This window comes from Heloderma suspectum, chromosome 14, assembly GCF_057233095.1.
Source record: "Heloderma suspectum isolate Gila_16-S chromosome 14, 16-S_ref, whole genome shotgun sequence".
Taxonomy (NCBI): Eukaryota; Metazoa; Chordata; class Lepidosauria; order Squamata; family Helodermatidae; genus Heloderma; species Heloderma suspectum.
The window spans coordinates 4,911,207-4,931,825 of record NC_139471.1 but is presented as its reverse complement, the minus strand read 5'-3'; the positions used below and the strand labels follow the sequence as shown (position 1 = coordinate 4,931,825).

At 48.4% G+C, this 20,619-nt stretch overlaps 2 protein-coding genes across 2 annotated transcripts; both read right to left on the bottom strand.

The window, feature by feature from the left end:
• Nucleotides 1–1,311: 1,311 nt before the first annotated feature.
• On the bottom strand, nucleotides 1,312–10,275 carry LOC146335584 (uncharacterized). Its single transcript, XM_084821158.1, has 4 exons — nucleotides 10,205–10,275; nucleotides 6,412–7,332; nucleotides 4,674–4,785; nucleotides 1,312–2,432 (listed from the first exon to the last, which is right to left on the bottom strand). The coding sequence occupies exons 2-4, from the start codon at nucleotides 7,180–7,182 to the stop codon at nucleotides 1,774–1,776; spliced, it is 1,542 nt and encodes a 513-aa protein (XP_084677284.1). The 5' UTR covers nucleotides 7,183–7,332; nucleotides 10,205–10,275; the 3' UTR covers nucleotides 1,312–1,773.
• A 3,693-nt stretch (nucleotides 10,276–13,968) lies between these two features.
• On the bottom strand, nucleotides 13,969–20,582 carry RPL35 (ribosomal protein L35). Its single transcript, XM_084821159.1, has 4 exons — nucleotides 20,543–20,582; nucleotides 17,830–17,966; nucleotides 16,567–16,648; nucleotides 13,969–14,185 (listed from the first exon to the last, which is right to left on the bottom strand). Exons 1-4 carry the CDS (start codon nucleotides 20,543–20,545, stop codon nucleotides 14,036–14,038), a joined length of 372 nt encoding a protein of 123 aa, XP_084677285.1. The 5' UTR covers nucleotides 20,546–20,582; the 3' UTR covers nucleotides 13,969–14,035.
• Nucleotides 20,583–20,619: the final 37 nt, after the last annotated feature.

Sequence of the window (20,619 nt, the reverse complement as noted above, 5' to 3'; positions counted from 1 at the left end):
ATGCAATGAATATGGACTTGAGCACATTCCGGGAGAGAGTGCAGGACAGGAAGGCCTGGCATGCTATGGTCCATGGGGTCACGAAGAGTCAGACACGACTGAACGACTGAACAACACCCTTCCTTCCTTCCTTCCTTCCTTCCTTCCTTCCTTCCTTCCTTCCTCATCTATATAGCGCTTGAGGGTTTACATCATTACTTTTTTGCCTATATTGCTTTAAACTGACAGTGCGATCCTAGACGTGTATACTCAGAAGCCCCACTGAGTTCAGTGGGACTTACTCCTTGCCAAGAATGTATAGGATTCCAGCCTTAATGTACTACCTTTAAAGGCAAAATCATGTATTGCTTCCGTGGTGGTGGCAGCTGCTTCTTTGGCATCCTTTTGCTGTGCTGTCGTTTTTGCTGATGAGTACATTTAACTATTTTATAATATATGTATTGTTTTTATTAGAGCTGTGCACAAACGACCTCTTGAAATTTGCCACCCAGTTTGTGGGCAGAGAAATTACAGGGATGGTTTCACCAAATTTCTCCAGGGCAGAGGAAAAATTCTCCCGTTTCTCACAGGTGGGGTTCACCATGGGTAAGGGGTGTAGGACAGCTTCGTTCTTTGTTTGTAAAGGTTTTTTTGGGGTGTGCTGTAATAGCATCAACTCTGTTGGCAGGCCGGTCCCCAACAGCAGGTGTGAGGTGTGTGCATGTGCACGCGCTGGGGGAGTGTTGTCTCCAGCTCCAAGGAAGTGGCGGAGCTATAGCGCAGAGCCAAAATCTGTCCTCCAGTTTCCTGAAAGTTTATTTTTGTGGTTTGTGAGCTTACCTAATCCCTGTGAGGAGGCCGAGGGTGCTGTGTGTATTTCTTCTTTCTATTACACATCTCTCCAATGCTCTGCAGCCTCCCAGGCGGCCTGCACTTCCTGATCTGAAAAGGCCTATGGGAGGAATTACCATATGTCTTTCCTTGGGCTTTAGTTGAAGCGTGGGAAGCTGAGGAGGCTACAGGTTGTTGGAGAGGTGAGTGTACAATGCAAAACAGGACACCCGTGCACACTTCTCGGCCACCTCCAAAGTAAGGTAAGCACAAGAAACCCCAAACCAACCCATGAGCATTTCTCCGAAATTTCTTCACCACTGATATTCTTTTCAAAAGCAATTTCTTTGCTATCAAACTGAAGGAGAATATTTGAAAAAAATGTGGGAGAAATTTTTGGCATAGGACTAATTTTTATCCTTGCATCTGTCTTGAGATCTAGGTATAGAGGAAAGGCAATATATATATATATTAATCTCAACAACAAATAGTGGACTTGTTGGTAAACAAAAATGAAATGTATTTATTTAGCCTCATTTCTGCTTCTACTGGTCACACGACTAGAAGAAACTGTCTCATACCAAATTGGACCATTGGACATAGAATTGTCTATGGGTGATGGCTTTCCATGGTTTGACGCAGGGAGAAGTTTTTCTCATCACCTGCTGTCTCATCCTTTTAACAGGAAACCGCAGGGATTGAACCTTGGACTTCCTACATGCAAAGTGTGTGCTCCAGCACTGAGCTCATTCCTTCCTCAAAATAAGTTATGCAAGCCACTAACGTCCCATATTTTGTCAGGCATTGGGCCCACATGATTCACTTTTTGCGGGGTGGCAGTCTTAAGGGCTAGAAACTTGCAGAGCATTTTTTAAAGTGAACCTTCAAACTGAGAACCCTGTGGGACACTCAGACGCCAAACAGTATCCCCCTGCTGTTTCGATCCGGTCTGCGGTTCAGGCCCTATTGTTTGTGGAGTCGGTGGTGCTGTGCGAGGCTCGAGTTCCGCGTGAAGCCTTTCCCGCATATCTTGCACTTAAAGGGCTTCTCTCCGGAGTGTCCCCGGTGGTGCCGGTACAGAGCTGAGCACAGGCTGAAGGTCTTCCCACACTCCTGGCACTGGTATGGCTTCTCCCCCGTGTGGATTCTCTGGTGCTTGATGAGGTCCGAGCTCTGCCGGAAGCGCATCTCGCACTCGGTGCACTGGAACCGCTTCTCGGCCAAGTGGCTCTTGAGGTGCTCGTGAAGGGCTGAGGTGTCGCCGAATCTCCTCCTGCAGTTGGGGCACTGGTAGGGACGTGCTTTGTGGAGCGTGGTCTTGTCCCCAGGGAGCTCCGTTTGCCTGCAAAAGATCTTCCCGTGCTGTCGAGTTATGTTTGGTTTCCCTCCTGGGCTGGCATCGGTGTCCTGAACTTTGGTGTGTCCTGGGTCGTGATGAGCAGCCTGAGCATCCTTCTTCCGCAGCATTCTAGCTAAATCCTGGAGAGCACATGCCCACCCCTCGTCACGATCCGGGGAAAGGTCTCCTTCAGGTCTTGCCGGGGAGAACTTTTTCGGCTCCTCTGTCTCCTTGTTCTCCTGTGAGGGATTCTCCTCTTTTTCTCTGGGCATCGTCGCAGTACCTGCAAGAAGAAAACAAGGCATGAATCAGTTCGTTCCCCCATCCTGTAAAGAACGGAGCAATGGTCACTGTGGGGGGAGTCGGGTGGGAAGACAGGGCATAGTTGGGAGGTGGTGGGTAAAATTCAAACTCGGAGTACTTTAGACTTATCAGCATCTCTTAATTGTTTTGATTTTGACAGGCATCAAGCCCGAACTGCAGTAAGCTCTCAGCCATTCTGTAATGTCAAATACTATTGCATGTTAAATGTCAAATACTAATACCTTTGCATGTCATCTATCATATACTGTCAAAAACTAAATATGCTTACATATCAAGTGTCAACTACTAAATGCCATTGCATGTTACCTATCATATATGTCAAATACTAAACATCACTCTATGTTATTTCATTTCTTACATTTCTGTACCACCCAATAGTCAAAGCTCTCTGAGCAGTTTACAAAGATTAAAAACCTTAAAAATACAGTATTATGAATAATATCAAAATGGTTTAGCTACAAACATATAAAAAGAGAAGTACACATACACACACATATCCAAAATATCCCATTTATCAAATATTAAACACCACTGCAAGTCAGCTATCAAATATAGTCAAATACTATAACTATTGCATGTCAAATGCAAATGGCATTGTACGTTATCTAAAATATATTGTGAAACATTAAATACTGCTGCAAATATTAATATTGTCAAGTACTAAATATTAACTGAACATTAAATATTAAATGCTAAATATTAACATATTAACTACCATATATTATTTATTCATTATATTTTTGCCCAGTAGCCAAAGCTGTCTGGCCGCTTCACAGAAATATATCAAATACTAAATACCATTGATTGTCGGCCACTGAACAATGTCAAATGTCAATGATTGGAATCGAGAAGCAAAGTCTCAAATGTTGAACTCAAACATCACGGATTTCAAACAGTAATACCAAGTGAAGCGCCATTGCACACAGCGAGGGTCATGTCCTAATAAACCTATGTAGACTTCCTTTGCAAGAATTGCCAAGGAGGATTTTGAAGAGCAATTCTGGGCGTTTCTGCAGATAGTTTATCTTGAGGGAAGCTGGAAATTGGTGCCTCCCTCCTAGCGGATGTGAAGGTTTATGTGAGCACCGCATTCCTAGGATTCCAGGGACAAGGAGTTCCGAGCTGCAGCAGGCCCCCAAAAGTTATATGCGCTCCAGTAGGGACTGGATGGCTCCATACCCAGTGGTGTGACCAGGGCTGGATTTGGGGGCCAAAGTCTAGATCTCCGCAGCCTGGGGGTGGGGGTGGGGTGCAAAGGAGCACCTAAATAGCAGCGGGTGATGAATGGCATCAGAGCAACCAGAGCGAATGCCATCTTAATCCTGCAGTCATGATAGTGCCATGATTGAAGTGAGTTTCTTAAAATGCAAAAAACCCAGCAACCCCCAAATCCTGCACTTGCTCAGAAGTTTTCTTCAACCAGGCTTGGCAAACATTCCAACCTATCAGGAATGTCAAAGCAGTCTGAAAGCGTGGAACGGCTGCTGAGGCAGGCAGAAATCTGAGTTGTGTGCTTCACAACGGAAGTAATATTTATGGCTGTCTACAGGGGAGGGAAATATAGGGGCCGTCCTATGCATGTTTAGACAGAAAAAAGTCCTACAACTCCCAGCATTCTCCAGCCAGCCATGCTGGGAGATGTGATGGGATTATTTGGTATGATGCCTCCTCTTAGAAAGGCAATTTGCAGAGAAAAAAACAAAAAAGGCAAAACAGAATGAGCGTTTAACAGTCCCACATGCACACAGAGCTATCCTAAAATAAAAGAAGACCCACACCCTTCTTTAGTGAAGGAAAGAAAACAGCTTTACGCACAAACTTTCTCGCATCTAAATTCAGGTACAACGTAGAGTTTCAAAACAACATTTGTTCAGTCTATTTTGTGGTCCATTATAAAGGCAGAAGAGAGAGCAAATACACCCTCCCAGCCATGGTGGAGGTGGGGGGGGGGGAGGAAGGGGAGGAGCAAAAGGAAGAAACCACAGGAAACCACACTGTAGGCTATAGAGATCTTGAGGCTAGCTGTCAAAATTTCCATGAACTAAGTGCAACACTGCCCCCTTCCAGTAACTTGCAGACGAGGCTGTAATATTCCCAACAAGTTGTAGGATTTTTTTTCTGTCTAAGCAGGCATGGGATCGCACACCGAAGATAATTACGTCCAGGGTCTAAAATGACCTAGCTGGACCAGTGTCCTTACCTAGCAAGTTGTGATCCATATCCATCTCTCGCCTGCCATCCTCCTGGAAGGCTGAACTCTGCCTGGTTCCTGATGCCACTGGCTCTTTCTCCTGCAGATCTGTGCTCAGTTCCTGGAACAAACAGAACGTTTGGCCTGAGTTAGGTTGGATGTGCTCAGAACGGGTGAGCGCCCCTTAATCCAGTAGCCACCGCTCAAACCCATCAACCTAAGTATGTGTAACTGCTCCTGTTCACTTAGAGCAGGGCTGCAGAACCACTTTCAACCCGAGGGCTGCATCCCGTTCTGGAGAAGCTCTCGGGGGCCGCATTCCAGTGGTGGATGGGGCAAAGGGGGCTGGGCCAAAAAACAAAAATGCGAGCATCTTTTAGCTTAAAGCTTAAAGCATTTCTACCCTTAAGAATGGGGAAAACTGCAGAAAAGCCAGGGATCCACCAGATGACCAGGGAAAAGGGGGCAAGGCCATCTGGAGAGGCCCGGAGCGCTGGATTGGGACTCCACACCTGAGGTTCTGCACCCTGACTTTGGGCCAGACTATGCATTAGGCAAGAGACCCGACATTAGATCTGCCAACGATGTTTCTTTTCTTGTGCTAAATGCAGCTGTTGGCCTCCTTTGGATCAGGGCCATGGCACCGGGAAGGAAAGAGTTGATCCCTTTCTCTCCTGTTGATTTCCCAGGGCAATTCCCCCCTCCCCAAGAGCTGCTATTAGCTGCACACGTACGTGTGTGTGAAGTGCATCATGGAACAGGCACCAGGACAGAAGGGTGAAATCGGGCGTAAATATAACCCAATGAAACCAAATACATTTATATTTATTACACTTCCATACTGCGCCCTGGCTGAAGCTCTCTGGGCGGTTTACAAAAGTTAAACCATTAAAATACAATATATAAAGTGTAAAAGCCATTTACATAAAAGCATATGGACAATATACACAAACAACATATAACTAAAAGCAACTTTGAACTAAAAACAATTTAACAAGAACAACAAAAATTAAATTAAATTAAAAATCCAACAATAAAACAACACAGCTTAAAACCAGAAACTTTTCCTAGATTCCATCCTAAGGCTGCAGACTGGGTTTTCCATCATGCATCACCAACGTGTCCTCCCGTCCCATCCCCTCTTTGGCTTAACATCCAGCCCCAAGAAGTGTTCTGCTGAGCTCCAAAGCTTGCAACGTTTCTTCACGATTTGGGATAGGTCCTCATAAAGGTATTGTTTTACTATCCCTGTCCGGAATTCTTCAGCGAACGGATCAACAATGGTCAGTCCTTACAGAAAGAGGTGTGGGGTATTGTGTCCCTGCCTGGGTCAGCATTAGGACAGCGGGGCCAGAACCTCTTTCAGCCAAGGGCCAAATTTCATTTTGGAGAAACTCTTGGGGGCAGCATTCTGTTGGTGGGAGGAGCCAAATGCAAAAGGGGTGGGGCCAACCCCCCAATACTAGCATCTTTTAGCTTAAAGCTCTGTCTGCCAGTAACTAAGGTTTTGGAGAGACACTTCAAACTGTTTGAAAGGGGGGGAAGACCGCATGAAAGTCAGGAAACCCCAAATGATCAGTGGCTGGAGGAAAGGGGAGGTGGCCATCCGGGGGCCGGAAATACAAACTGAATTTTGCAAGAATCTCTCACAGGGCAAACAGGGATGACATCATCTGGGATAAGCACGATGTGCCATTCTTTCGCTTGCACAGCATATTTATGGTTTGCCGTTCCTCCATTCTCTCACCTGTTGTTGTCCTTGTTCCCAGATCTTGGCCCCTTGACGCATCCTCAGGAAATCGTCCACCAAGGCTACCGCTTGGAGACATGTCTCGGGGTTTCGTTCCCTGACCCACTTCTGGGTTTCACCGGGCAGGATAGTCAGGAACTGCTCCAAAACCAGCAGCTCCAGGATATGCTCTTTGGTACGTCTCTCCGGCTTCAGCCACTGGTAGCAAAGCTCCTGGAGCCGTCTGCAAACCTCCAGAGGATGCTCGGCCTCCGGGTAACGGAACTGCCGAAAGCATCGGCGCCGTACTTCTGTGGTGATGTCGTAGGCTTTCAAGATGGCCTCTTTCAGCATCTCATAGTCCTTTCTGTCGCAGGCGCCCAGGGCACAATAGGCCAAGCGCGCAGTTCCATGAAGGGCTGGCCCAAGTCTCAACGCCCACTCTTCCCTTGGCCACGAGCAGCTCTCAGCCACGCGCTCAAAGGTGGCCAAGTAGGCCTCAATATTGTCACTCTGGGTCAACGGAGGAGGCTGCAAGTTGTCCCACGCCGGGGTGGCTGGTGCCTGTGGCCGTCTCTTCAGTTGGGCTTCCCAGCTCCGAAGGTCTCCCCTTTCTGCACATCCCCACTTCTCCGCGGGCGGTAATGGAAGCCCCAGAAGCTCCCCCAGCAGGACTGTCATGGTTCCCTTTCTGTAGCCAAGGCTCGTCGGCGTTTGTTCTTCCCTTTCAACGTTCTGGTCCAGCTGGGTTTGGAATGAGAAATCCTGGGCAACTACCATGGCAGCCATTTTGTTTTCCGTGAGATGGCAGATGGGGAGGCCTAATGCGAGCAGGAGCCTTTTCTGAACTCCACTCCCTGAGGTAATTTCTCCAGTTTCTTGTTCTTCCCTTCAGTCTGCACTGTTCACGATGCTTGGGGAAGGTGGCAACTCTAGGACCTGTAAGCAACACAATGGAAACTTATAGGAAGCTGCCTTATAGTGAGGCCATCTAACCAAGAATTGTCAGCTCCGACTGTCAGCGGTCTCACACAGAGACGGATCTTTCTCATGACTGCTAACTGATCCTTTTAGTTGGAGATGCCAGAGAATGAACTTGGGAACTTCCGCACGCAACGCATAAGAACCTACGAAGAGCCCTGCTGGATCAGACCAAGGGTCTATCTGTCCATCTAGTCCAGCATCCTGTTCACACAGTGGCCAACCAGCTGCCCACGGGAAACCACAAGCAGGACAGGAGTGCAACAGCATAACCCTCCTGCCCATGTTCCCCAGCAACGGGTGTACGTAGGCACACTGCCTCTGATACTGGAGGTAGCACATAGCCATCGGGACTAGTAGCCATTGATAGCTTTCTCCTCCATGAATTCGTCCAGTCCTCCTTTCAAGCCATCCAAATTGGTGGTCATCGCTACACCTTGTGGAAGCGAATTCCATAGTTCAACTCTGCGCTGTATGAAGAAGTCTGTCCTTTGATCTGTCCTGAATCTCCCACCGATCTGCTTCATGGGATGACCCCGCTGGGTTCTAGTATTATGAGAGAGAAAAATATCTCCCTCTCCACATTCTCCACACCGTGCATAATTTTGTACACCTCTATCCTGTCTCCCCTCACTCACCCTTTTTCTAAGCTAAACAGTCCGAGATGTTGTGACCTTTCCTCATAAGGGAGTTGCTCCAGCGCCTTGATCATTTTAGTTGCCCCTTTCCGCACCTTTTCCAACTCTATCCTTTTTTCAGGTGCGGTGACCAGAACTGTACGCAGTTTTCCAAATGTGGTCGCACCATACATTTGTATAAGGGCAGTACGATCTTGGCAGTTTTTTTCTCCATTGTTTCCTAATTACGCCTAGCACAGAACTTGCCTTTCTCACAGCAGCTGCGCGCTGGGCCGACATTTTCACAGAGCAGTCAAACTTGGCAGCTTCTGCATGCAGCACATGTGCTCGACCACTGAGCTGCGGTCATAAGATGAGCCAGCAGGGAGCCAGCAGGGAGTAGCACCCGCTGCTTCTCCTTCTCACCGCCACCATGGTCTGGGCCAAAGCGAGAGGCAAGTGAACAAGCAGGTTTGACTGGTGAAGAGGAGGAACCACTCCAGGGGTTCTTCTCAGAGGGCCCCTGCTGCGGTGTGGGCTGTCAGCACGCCTTTCGTGCCACCCTGTACAGCACAGAGTTAAACTAGGGAATTTGTGACCACACGATGCGGTGATGCCCATTTGGATGGCTTTACAAGGAAGTTAAGGCAAATTAACGGAGGAGAAGGCTCTCAACAGCTACTAGTCCTCATGGCTATATGCTATCTCCAGTATCAGAGGCAGTGTGCCTGTGTACACCAGTTGCTGGGGAACTTGGGTGGGAGGCTGCTGTTGCACTCATGTCCTGCTTGTGGGATTCCTGCAGGCAGCTGGTTGGCCACAGTGGGATAAGAGAGCTGAATGAGCTGGACTTTTGGTCCAATTCAGCACAGCTCTTTTTATTTTTCGAAACAGGGCTGAGGGTAGAAAGTTGGGAAATATCGATGTAGGGTCCATTTGATGTGCGGTTTCATTGCTAACTGACCCCCCTCCCCTCCCCACCCCTGCAGCCCTCCGGTTGAGTGAAGCAAGGGGTGAACAAGGAAGTCTGCTCTGAATCGCAGTTTCAGGCTCCGTCCCCATGAGGAACCAGGAAGGAGAACTAGCAAACCACTTCAGCCTGGAACGGCAGCCTTAGTTCTGCATGGGTTGCAGGAACAACAGGGACATCAATTAAAAAAGAAGAAGAAAGAAACCCCCCTTTTCTTTATGGGTGGCAAAGGGCTGCACAGAAATGTCAACTGTAGAATGACAGTTGCCAGCTTCCTGTCTGCCCCCAGCTGTTCCTGCTCTTGCGCCTTTAACATCCAGCCGGCACCCAGAAATGGAACAGGTGAGGCTTTGACTATGGCTTTTATCTTTACACCAGGAAAAGCTTCACCTGTCATGTCTGTGGCGCCTGTTAAAAGGCAAAGATGCAGAAACAGGGTGTCCTCCAGAGCACCCTTCCTAGAGCTGGTGCACACCAGATATATTGGACTACAACTCCCAGTATTGCATCAGCCAACATGGGAGTTGTAGTCTGGAGTGCACCAGGCTAGGCAAGGCTGCTCCAGAGGCAAGGAGGATGGGCCATTGTGTGTTTTATACACAGGAAGCCACGATTTGCAGATGGGGTGTAGGGGAAGAGGGTGAAAGGTAGTGGCAAATAGCGGCTGGGAGATGGACCCCCCCCCCAGGTTAGATTGGGGTGGGGGGCAGGCTTTCAACTGAGTCAGGTCTTAGCCCCGGAAAGTTTATAAAATGCCATGGCTCAGCGGGGGGCATCATGATCTCAGAGAGATGCTTCTGAGCATACACAGAGCGCCTTTCCCTCACCACCGAGGGAAATGCAAGCAGCCCTGGGCTCGGGGTCTTTCTGTGTCTCATAGCAGTGTAAATGCCATCTGGGAACAGAGAAAAGCTGTAGGCATGAAAATTCCCTCTTCTTTGCAAGTATTAAAAGGTATGGGATGCCTCCCGCCCCATCTCCTTATACAATTCCAAGGTAGGGGATATGATTCCCCCAGCTCCAGCTCTACATGCCCTATAACTGGAAAGACAGACGTTGTCGTCTTGTTTTGCCCTCAGCTCCCAGTTAAAATATTGCCCCGATTGTGCGGCACTTGCGAAATCTGCAACAATGCTCCTCATGTATGTGCTGCCGCTGTACTTGCCACAAACCCTCTCCCAGACCCTTCTTCCCCGGCGCCACAACTCCCGCCCCCTTGGGACCCAATGCCCTGACAACTTACCTAGTTGCCAGCTACCGTGCAGAGAGCAGCTGGAAATGTGATACACTGCTGAAGTTTGTTCAGGGCGGAGCAGGAAGGAGCTGTGGTGGTTGTTGCAAGAAACTGAGGGGTGTGTACATTCAAGCATGTGCCTGCACCAACTCATGGTTATCCCTGCACATTCTTCTCTAGGACATGGCCCTCTTTGGTATTAACTCTTAATCCAACTCGAAAACAATGGCAACTTTTCTCTGTCGCAAGTTACTGGCATGCTTTGCTTCTGCGGACATGCAGAATGTGGCGCTGGGTGAAAAATGTAGGCTGCTGAGGCACAGCTTTAGTTAAAACAGAAAAGTACGTTTCTAGCCCTCATGGCTGAAAAGGCATCCTTGGAAGTGAGCAGTACCTGGTGAAATCTCAGAAGGCATTTGGGAGCTGAATAAGATGCCCAGCCCCTGAAAGGGGAGCGGGACCTGACCCCCTATGAAGCTCCTGCATCCACCCCACATCTAGCAAAATCAGAGTTATAGAAAATACTGCAAGAAGCTGCAAATAAATTATGCCATTAAAACCACTCACTTACACAGGTCGCAGCATTCAGCTGGACTGGGGGCAGAATTTTCATTTTTCTTTTTGTACCTCCGACTACATGCAACAACAAAAGGTATGATTGGGAATCAATGCTCATAGCGGTGTTAAATCCAAAAGTCTGAGCAGGGAGCTTCAGTCCTTGGGACTTTTATAAGCTGTATAGTTTGAGAGCCAGTGTGATGGGGTGAATAGTGTTGGTCTAGCATGGGGGTGCAGGACCTCATGCTTGCAGGCCTAATCCAGCCCTCCTGGAAGAGAACTCCTTCTGTACAGTGATTGCTCTAAGCTCCTTCAAGCAAGGGGAAGGTTTTGTGGCTAGGTCCATGAGTAATTTGGAGCAAGAATCAGTAGGGTGGAATTACCAGGAGAACTCAGAGAAAGCCAGCATTGAGGAGTGCTCTTGTTCAGAGCAAAAAGCAACCCACTTTGCAGAACCCTGCTCCTTCAGAGGCTGGTAAGGAGTTCTGCAAGCTCCTTTGAAAATTAAAATATGCTTTGCTGAACCTGAATGGCTGCGGAGCTCAAAGTCTAACATCATGGAAGCAAACTACAAATTCATATGGCAGCGACAAGGGCCCCTGTTCAATCTCCAGTTAAAAGGATGCTTCAGAGCCAAAGATAATACATGCACACACAGCCACCACCAGCCGGAGCGTGCAACACCAGGCTACACAGATGCATGGTCAGACTTCATATGGCAAAGGTATCCCACCGCTTGCACCGGCATAACCCTGGTGAGATCACGTGGAAAGAATTTGTCCACGAAGGAAGCATTTCAACAAGGGGTGTGGACCCTCTTTCAGCGTGAGGGCCGAACTCTTGGGGGCGGTATTCCGGGGGGGGGGGTGGGAACAAAGGCAGAAGAGGTGGGGCCCAAACTACCAGCCTATTGTGGCTTACAGCTCTTTGCCAGTAATGAAGACTTAGGAGAGGCAATTCACTCTTTTAGAATGGGGGGTGGGGTGGGGGACTGCACAGAAGCCAGGAAACCACCGAATGATCAGTCGTTTTTTGGGAAGCCCCTCAACCTACACATCAGGGCAGGCAGGCCACTGGTTTTGGTGACGTGTTAAAACCAGCCTTGTATTTAAAAGCTCACCTGGTAGCCACAGGCAACCAGAAATTCAATGCAAGGCTGTGCATGGAATTCCATGTGGGCAAGCACGCAAGCTGGCCGAGAAGGGACATAGCCCCCTTGGTTTCCTTGCTAGCTGCAGAGGAAGGAAAACTCCTTCCTCCATGACCAGCACAGGAAGGCAGTAAGCTAGTGAATAATGGGTCGCGCTTTTGGTAGAAGGCAAAACTACCCTGCTGGAGGGCTAGTAGCCTGGATTTCTGCGCTGGAAAGGGAGCTCTCCTCTGTTGCTGGTGTGAAAACACAGGCTGCTAGCCTCTTAGCAAGGAAGGGCTGTAGCTCCATGATAGAGCCCCTGTTTTGCAGGCAGAAGGTCCCAGGTTCGATCCCCAGCAGCATCTCCAGGTAGGGCAGGAAAACCTCCTGCTTGAACTCCTGGGGAGCCATTGCTGCCAGTCAGTATTGACAATACTGGGCTAGATGGACCAAGAGACCGACTCTGTAGAAGGGAGCTTCCTGTAGGTAACAAGTACATACATTGCAAGCTAGTAACTTTTGTGGGATCATATACAAGTCTGGGTAAATCCCCTCAAAATGTGAACCCGAAGCTGGAGGCTTGCAACTATCACGCGAATTTATAAAGCCACAGGGATTTCATTCTCACAAAAAAGATGGAGGCTTGACCATGCTTTCCTCTGACATGCTTACGTTGAAAAAACTGGTTGTACCCTAGTATGAAAATTTTGTCAGACCTTACAATCACAGGTGGGCAACTGGTGGCCCTCCAGATGTTTTGGCCTATAACTCCCATCTGTTGTGGCGGGCAGTTACATGGGGTGGAAAACTTTAAAAAAAAAGGGAACTTTTCCAGTGCTTTTATTTTTCTGCAGAAAATTCTCTGCTCCCCAAGTTCATTAGTAACAATGAACGGATGGAAGTCAATCGCAAATACAACACTAGGCAAACCTGACAGTTTTAAAAAGTTGCAATTAATGTTTTTCAGGTGATTATTGAAGGAATAATCGACTGGGGAAGGCAATGGCAAACCACCCCACTACAGTCTGCCATGAAAACGCCAGCGAAAGCAGCGTCCCTCTAGGAGTCAGCAATGACCCGGTGTTTGCACACTGAGGGAATACATGTATGTTATTGAAACACATATATGTCTCAGTGTGAAATGGAATTAGTAAGTAGTGACAGCAAAACTGAAGGTGCCCCAACAACCAGTGCTGGATTCTGCTGAAGTAGAGGAGTGGTCATCAGCATATCTTGCACAGTTCTTTGGGCTGTTAAAATTAATGCTGCCTTCTGCAACCTGGTGCCCTCCTTTCTGACTGAAGGATTCTGGGAGTTCTGGTTGACCATATCTGGAGAGCACTAGCTCGGAGGAAGGCTGAATTAGTGTCACCTGTTTTCAGTACCTTTGTTTTCCCTTACATTTTAATAAGGGAAGTATACGCTACTGTCTTTAAATTTCCAGAAGTATTCCAATAAAAATGTCCACCTAATATAACATTTAAATCACATTAGGTATGCTTTCATTTGTTTCCTCAAATATTTTAGGTCACATACTTGTCGTGTATTGATACAAAAAATTAACATGGGTTGCTTTTTAAAGTTCCATTCTTTATTTTACTTGTATTTAGTAAACATGCTAAATTAGATCACTCTCTAGTGATTTTCTGATGAAAACTGTCCAATGCAAATGACCCTACTTTGCGTTGGGAAATTTTCCATATCTCCCCCCCCCCCCCCCAAATTTTCCAATTCAAAATATTCAAAACCCACATCACTGCTTGGTCTCTGCCTTACATCTGGATGTGACTCGGGACTTGTGAGAAAGGGAATTAATCGTACTGTGATCTTTTCCTGTTTTCCTGATGCAATATCTCTTACGAACTATGAGAATGAGACCATTTCTTTTCTTAAAACAAGACCCACTGACTCCACGCCACCACCTCAGGGTCTCCACCTCTGTCATGATATCCCATGTAAGTGATAGCGCTCACCGCAAAAAAGCATAGCAGAAGCCAACCACTTTCCAAACCCCCAAGGGTGGGTGCCTCCCAGATCGGTGACAGGCTGCAACCCCAAAGAAGCAACCACGGCCAAACACAGCTTCCCAAGTAAAACACCTTTAATGTGCAAATGATATCTGACTGCCAGGACTATGCTACGTCTTAGGCTCATGCCTTTACTGCGTATTTCCGAGGGGGGTACAGGCGCTCTTTTCGCTGCTGCTTCTTGGTCTTCAGACCCTCTTCGTGCTTGTTGAGCCGGCGCCGCATGGCTCGCGTCTTCTTGGGCCGCAGGTCCAAAGGCTTGTACTTCTTGCCCTGTTTGCGGAGAGAGAAGCCAGGCTCAGAAAGGACTCTGAGAGATGCGGAATATGGGCAGCTGCAGCCTGCAGTCTTGACTGTGAGAATGCTAACACTCCTGCAAGGCCTTTGGCTTGAGGTAGGCTTGGGAAATGCCACTCGCCTGGGGCCAATGCAAACCCCACAAAGGCTAGTCATAATGTCTCTAGGCTAGCTCCAGGATCAGAGGAAGCATACACTGGAATACCTGTCACTGGGAAACCTGAGTGGGAGGGTGCTACTGTGCTTGTGGGCATCCGATTGTCCCCTGGGAAAGTGTGGTGGACCACACGGGCCCGAGCTCTTCTTCTGTTCTTAACTGCAAATCTGATCCCTTATGGGGAGTGCAAAAGCCCATCTAGCACAGGCGGAACTGTTCTAATCATAATAATCGTAGGAGGGCATTCTGGGCCCAGAGCAGCTGATGCTACTCAAAACACAAGAGCTGCTCGATTTAACAGCAGCCTTGGCCTGAGCTGAGAGGGAGATGGCCGCAGCGTCGCCTGACCTATCCCCCTCTGCTTACATCCTCGTACTACCTCGCTCTGCACCAGCTTAAAATCCGCCATCAGCAAGGGAGGCGAGGCAGAGCACTGTCTGTCACTGGAATTCTTCCTATTTTTCCCCAAGTTCAAAAAAAAAAAAAAATGCTTTATGTTAAAAGGTTAACAATGAACAGGGCAGTTTCAAAGTTGTGATTCGCTCCCCCACCCCCAGTGACTCTCCCTATGTCGTATTCCAATTCAAATAATTTCCTACTATAGCAGCCATGTGAACAAGGCCACAGATGTTACTAGCCTGCAATTAAAAAAACCAAAAACCAGCCTGCTCAAGACTAGTAGCCTGTGTTTCCATGCTGACCACTGAGAAGGGAAGGGCAGCACCTTTCTCCAGAGCCAGCATGAAAATCAAGGATACTGGCTTCTTCGGAGACTAGTAAAGAAACCAAAACCAATTGCCCTGACTTTCTCATGGCCAGCATGGAAATCAAAGAAACTGGAGAGGGATAGATCTGTCCGTGCCCCCACGAGCCCACTTATGGCCTGCACGGAATTCCTTCTCGCCTACAGCTACCAGGTGAGCCGTTACAATACAAGGCTGCACTAGAGCTTTCAGTTTGTTTGAACGGGACTTTGAAACCACACTTGGTGAGCTTTATTGTTTTTTGTTCCCCATGTCAGGTATTTCAGAGTAACTATTGGAAGGAGGGGAAAAAACACTTTTTGAGATATTTATACAGCACAAGTCAGCTACCAAATGATTCAGGTCCAGGATGATGGATCCCCAGGTGTAGTCCAACACATTTGGAGGAGCCCGATTTAGGGCATCGGAACTTCTTTTGCAGGACACTTTTGAGTCAATATTTCAAGGCCACCGACATCAGCAGCCATCAACTCTTAGAAAGGAGCTGTGCCCCAGGCTGTTACGTAGAACTACGCCACCCTCGGAGCACTGTGTACCTGCTGGACAATGGCATGGACCAGACGGCCCCAGCAAAAGTCATCCGAGCAGGAGACTGCTTTAGCAAGAGCAGATTCACACTGCATCCACAAGGTGAAGAGCAGTGCTGGGTGTTGGCCTTGCAAACCGTGGTGCTTTGGAAAACCACCCACTCTTCAAATTGAGACTAAAAAAAAAAGACCTACATCTTCTGTATGGGAAGGTTGGGGGTGGGGTGGGGAGGCAAAGAAGACCTCATCGTGTCCTCCAGGTGGAAACCCCCCCCCCCCCCCAAGCCATCTACCATCAACAGGCCTGTGGGAAGGTTTCCAGGAAAGAGAAAAGTAGATGAAACCACCACCAGACATCTGCTCCTGTTCCAGATGGATTCTCCCTGCCCCCAAGGCCATCTTCTACCACTGCCCTGAGGGAAGGGTCCTGATCTTTTTTTTTAAATAAGTTAATATTCTTCATTGAGATCTTAGTTTTTTTATGTTATTTGTAGGATTTGTATTCTGGAAGGCGACATATAAATAATTGCAACAAATAAAAAATACATGTCTATTATTTAGCCATCTTAAGGCACTTGGCGCGTTCCAGAAGGTATTATACGAAATGCTAGTAGCTTCCCATCAGGTCCATCCTCTCTTAGCTTCGGAAATGGCAAAATCATAAATCATCCTTTCCAAGGTGGTGCTCTCTGGGTGCGTTGGACTACGACTCCCAGAATCCCACAGCCAGTAGACTGGGGGATTCTGGGAGTTGTTGTCCAACACATCTGTAGGGCAACCGGTTGAGGTAGGCTGCTCTACATGGTCCGCCAAGTTCACTGGGAGAGTCATTCTGGCTTTGCCTTCCTCCTCCAAAAGCAATCCCAACGGAACGCAGAGAAACCGGCCAAAACACAGCTTCAGACTCACTTTGTAGAACTTCCGGAGGTTTTCCTTCTGGGTCTGGTTAATGACTGTCAGCACTCTGGCGATGGATTTGCGAACCACCCGGCTACAAAGGGCGAAAGGGAGACAGCGTTCAGCAGAGGAGAGCGGCAGGCAGCGCTACGGGAGCTCAGGACCCTATCAGCGCACTGGATGCTGATATTGCATTACTGGCAAAGGATGGGTTAGGCTGAAGAACTGTGTACGGATTGCGTTTTCTCAGATCCTACCTTAGCCGAGCTTTGAATTTTATGACTTCTCCCCCCCCCGCCCACCCCCAACTGCATTATCTCATGGAGGAAAGGGGGGCTTCCCCTCCTCTGCAGCCAGCATGGAAAAGCTGGCTAATAGCTCTTGTGGGTATATTTGCAAGGCTGGCTTAGAACCTGATTCACCGACTTGCTTTGGGGCAAGCGATGAAAGGGCTGGATGCACCTGATCTCGTAGGCTAAGCAGGGTCAGCCCTGGTTAATACTAGGATGGGAGAGCACCTGGGAATTCTTACACTGAGCAGGGGGTTGGACTCAATGGTCTTGTAAGCCCCTTCCAACCCTATGATTGGAAGTTCAGACAGGAAAAAAGTCCTACAACTCCCAGCATTCCCCAGCCAGCCATGCTGGGACTTGTAGGTTTTTTTTCTGTCTAAACATGCACAGGATTGTGCCAGAACTTGACAAAGGCAGCAAAATAATCTATAAAAAGGGCAAGAAAGAGGGTGTCCCTATTTTACAGGGGATGAACTAAGCAAGAACTGCACATTAAGGGCTGTGCCTAATAAGCAACACTGTAATGTTTGGTTGCTCCATTACTTGGGTGCGCCGACCCAGCCTACTCAGCGTCATACAAGAGCTGCCTATGCTGGATGAGACCAAAGCTCCACTGAGCCCAAGCGTGGGGAACATGTGGCCCTCCAGATACTGGTGGATTACGACTCCTGTCAGCCCTAGCCAGCACAGCCAAATGCGAGGGCTGATGGAAGCTGCAGTCCAAAACATCCAGAGAGCCACGCCTTCCTCATCCCGGAAATACAGGCTCTGCTTGTCTCAGAGGTTGCCGGGCACTGCACCCTAAACACCTGGGACCGGCAGAGCCAGCGGTCACTTCCAAGAGCTACAAGCACCTTCTTCGCGCGGGAAGGTCAAAGGGATGATTAGAGCTTGCCACACTGGAAGTCACTGTCCGCCAGCAGCCGCCACCCAAGTCCCTGACAGAGGTGTTTCTACAGAAGAGCAGCGGTGGAAGACTCACATCTTGGAGAGTTTGGAGGCTGCTCCACCGGTCACCTTGGCGACGCGCAGCTGAGACAGCTCCACCTTGAGTTCGTCCAGCTGTTTCAGCAGCTCCTCCTTCTTCTTCCCTCGTAAGTCGCGGGCTTTGATCTTGGCCTAGGAACAAGAGTCAAGATGGCATCAGAGTACGAAATCACTGCCAATTCGGTCTCCCCACTTTTCTGTTCTTGAGGTGTGGCCGTGTAGCATCTGCCCTCGCTATCAGTGCAATATGGAAGACCAAACAATAGACAGTGTACCACAAATGTGTAAAAAAGCTTCTCTCTTTCCCCCGTTTTTCTAAGCCACCACCCATACTGGGCTGATCCCCTAGACGGACAAGAACTGGGATGGGGAAATCAGCATAGCAGCTGTTCCTCTCTGCAGACGTACTTAAGGCAGGGTTATCTATACACTGAGAATCTGAAGAAACACACAAATATGTACAAGATGTGGCACTGGTTACAGCAGGCATGGGGGAACGTGTGGCCCTCCAGATGTTTCAGGCCGCGACTCCAATCCTCCCGCACCATTGGCTAATCGGAGTGGTGGGCCAAAACATTTGGAAGATGGCCCTGTAGGCCCCTTCCAACCCTACTATTCTATGACACTATTCTATGATTTGGAGGTCCACAAGTTGCTCACTTCTGGCATAGAATTCTGCTTCTGGAAATCTCCGCTCTCCTTTAAAAAAATATATGTTTGCAGCTCTTTATAGTTGTGAAGACATGGGCAATCCCGGCAAAAATCAGAGGAGCCAGGGATCTGCTGGAAAGAGGCAGAATACCTTATGCAAGTTGTACTCCGTTTGCATTCTATGTATATAGAGTGCAAAAACTGACCACAGGTTTCAGAAATGCACTTCTGGAGCCTTTCAAGACTTTCAAGTAGCGGTACCCTTAAGTCAAGCTAGTGCTTAATTCTGAGGTCAGTTGCACTAATTCCCTGCACTAGAATACCAGTTCATTATCTTTGTAATCACAAACTAAGTTATGGCAAGATCAGCAACACAAACTAGGTTAAAGACTACTACTGCAATTCGGATCTGGAGGATGCTCGAATGTGGTCTATACTGTCCAGGGTGAAAAAAGTATCTACTTTTCCCAGAGAAACTTCCTGCACCTTCAGTTACACATTACAGTGCCTAACTCAAGATAATTTGCACACCATGAGTTGCATGAGACGAGATCTTATTTATTTAAAGCATTTTTACCCCACTCTTTAGCCAAAAGGGCTTCCAGATCAATAAAGCCTTTTGTCCTCAGGCTTACAATCTAAAGGCTTGACAGACAAGGAAAAAAGGATGGGGAAGGAGGAGAAAACAGTACTTATTACAATCAGGAGGGATGGAAACAGTTTTGGTAGCCTGATGGAATGACTGCCAGCTAAGTGACAGTTGAGGGAAAGCTGGCAGCAGAGAGACAGCTGGTCTCTCAGCAGAGGTGATGGAATAGACCTGCTTTTCTTCTCTCCCTATGCTCATCTCTGCTCTTGAGCAGTCTTGACTTCCCACACAGTGAGGAAGAAAGTTCCACCTGCAGTCGATGACCAATCCACATGCATAAAGTTTCCGTACGGACCAGAGCAATGGTCCATCTTGCCCAGCATAGGCTACTGGCAGCTGCTCTCCTGAGGCTGAAAGCAAAGAATGTTTTTGCTACCCAAGATCCTTGTTAGCTAGAGATACCGGGGAATTAAACCAGAGACTTTCTGCAAGCAAAGTGTGTACTCTTGCCACTCAGCTTTGGAACCATAAAGGGATGGTGAGAGCAAGGACTGAATAAGTTAGGGGTGCCTGGAGGAATGCTGGCAGATGCAGGACTTTTTTTTCTGTCTAAACATGCACAGGATTGTGCCCTAGGATAACTAATTCAGTCCTTGCTCTCACCAATCCCTTGCCTGACTACAGACTGCCTATTGAGGCCAATTTATAATATATTCCTTTGTTTTATTACTGTAGAAATTTCAGTTTTAATGATATCTGTCCCATAAGAACCTTGGGGGGGGGGGGAAGAACACAGCTGTTGTGGGCAATTTGACTAGGCATGCAACATCTAGTAGTAGATTCACGGATTAAAAACACTTAGGGGTGCAATCCTAGGCATTTTTAGACAGAAAGGAGTGCTACAACTCCCAACATTCCTCAGCCAGCAGTGCTGGATGGGGGATGCTAGGAGTTGCAGAACTTTTTTTTTCTGTCTAAACAAAGAATAGGATTGCGTCCCAATTGATACTGGGACTATCGAGAGGCAATCATGCACACGTGCGAACCAGTCCACGCTGGTTACGGAACGCAAATTGGCCGCAGCTCGCTCTCAGACGTGCTGCCAGGGGCAAACCCGGTGGGCCGTAGCGTAACGTGTGAACGGGCCGTCTACGCAGCCCTTCCAACTTTTAATAACGTCTCAGGTAAAGGGTTATAGAGCAGCCCCCTTTGAAGCCGCCAACGCTTCTTCCCAGCCCATATCCCCTCCGCCCCCAAAGCAGGGCCCTGCATTTCTTAAGCCTGCCCCGGCGCGGCCTACCCAAATCCAGCCCTCCAGCCTTCCAAGATCCTGGACCGCCGCCCCGCCATTTCGTGCGGCCTAGCTCCTTCGTCCTTCCCCCGGCCCATCCCGCCCACACCCATGGCCCGAAACCCCCTTTCCGGAGCCGATGGAACCAGATTAAACCCGCCGCCGCCTTACTGTTACCATTGCAGCGACGAAAGGCTCGAGGCGCGGACGCGAAAGGAAAGGACGGAAGCCGGGAAGGAACAGGAAACCACAGA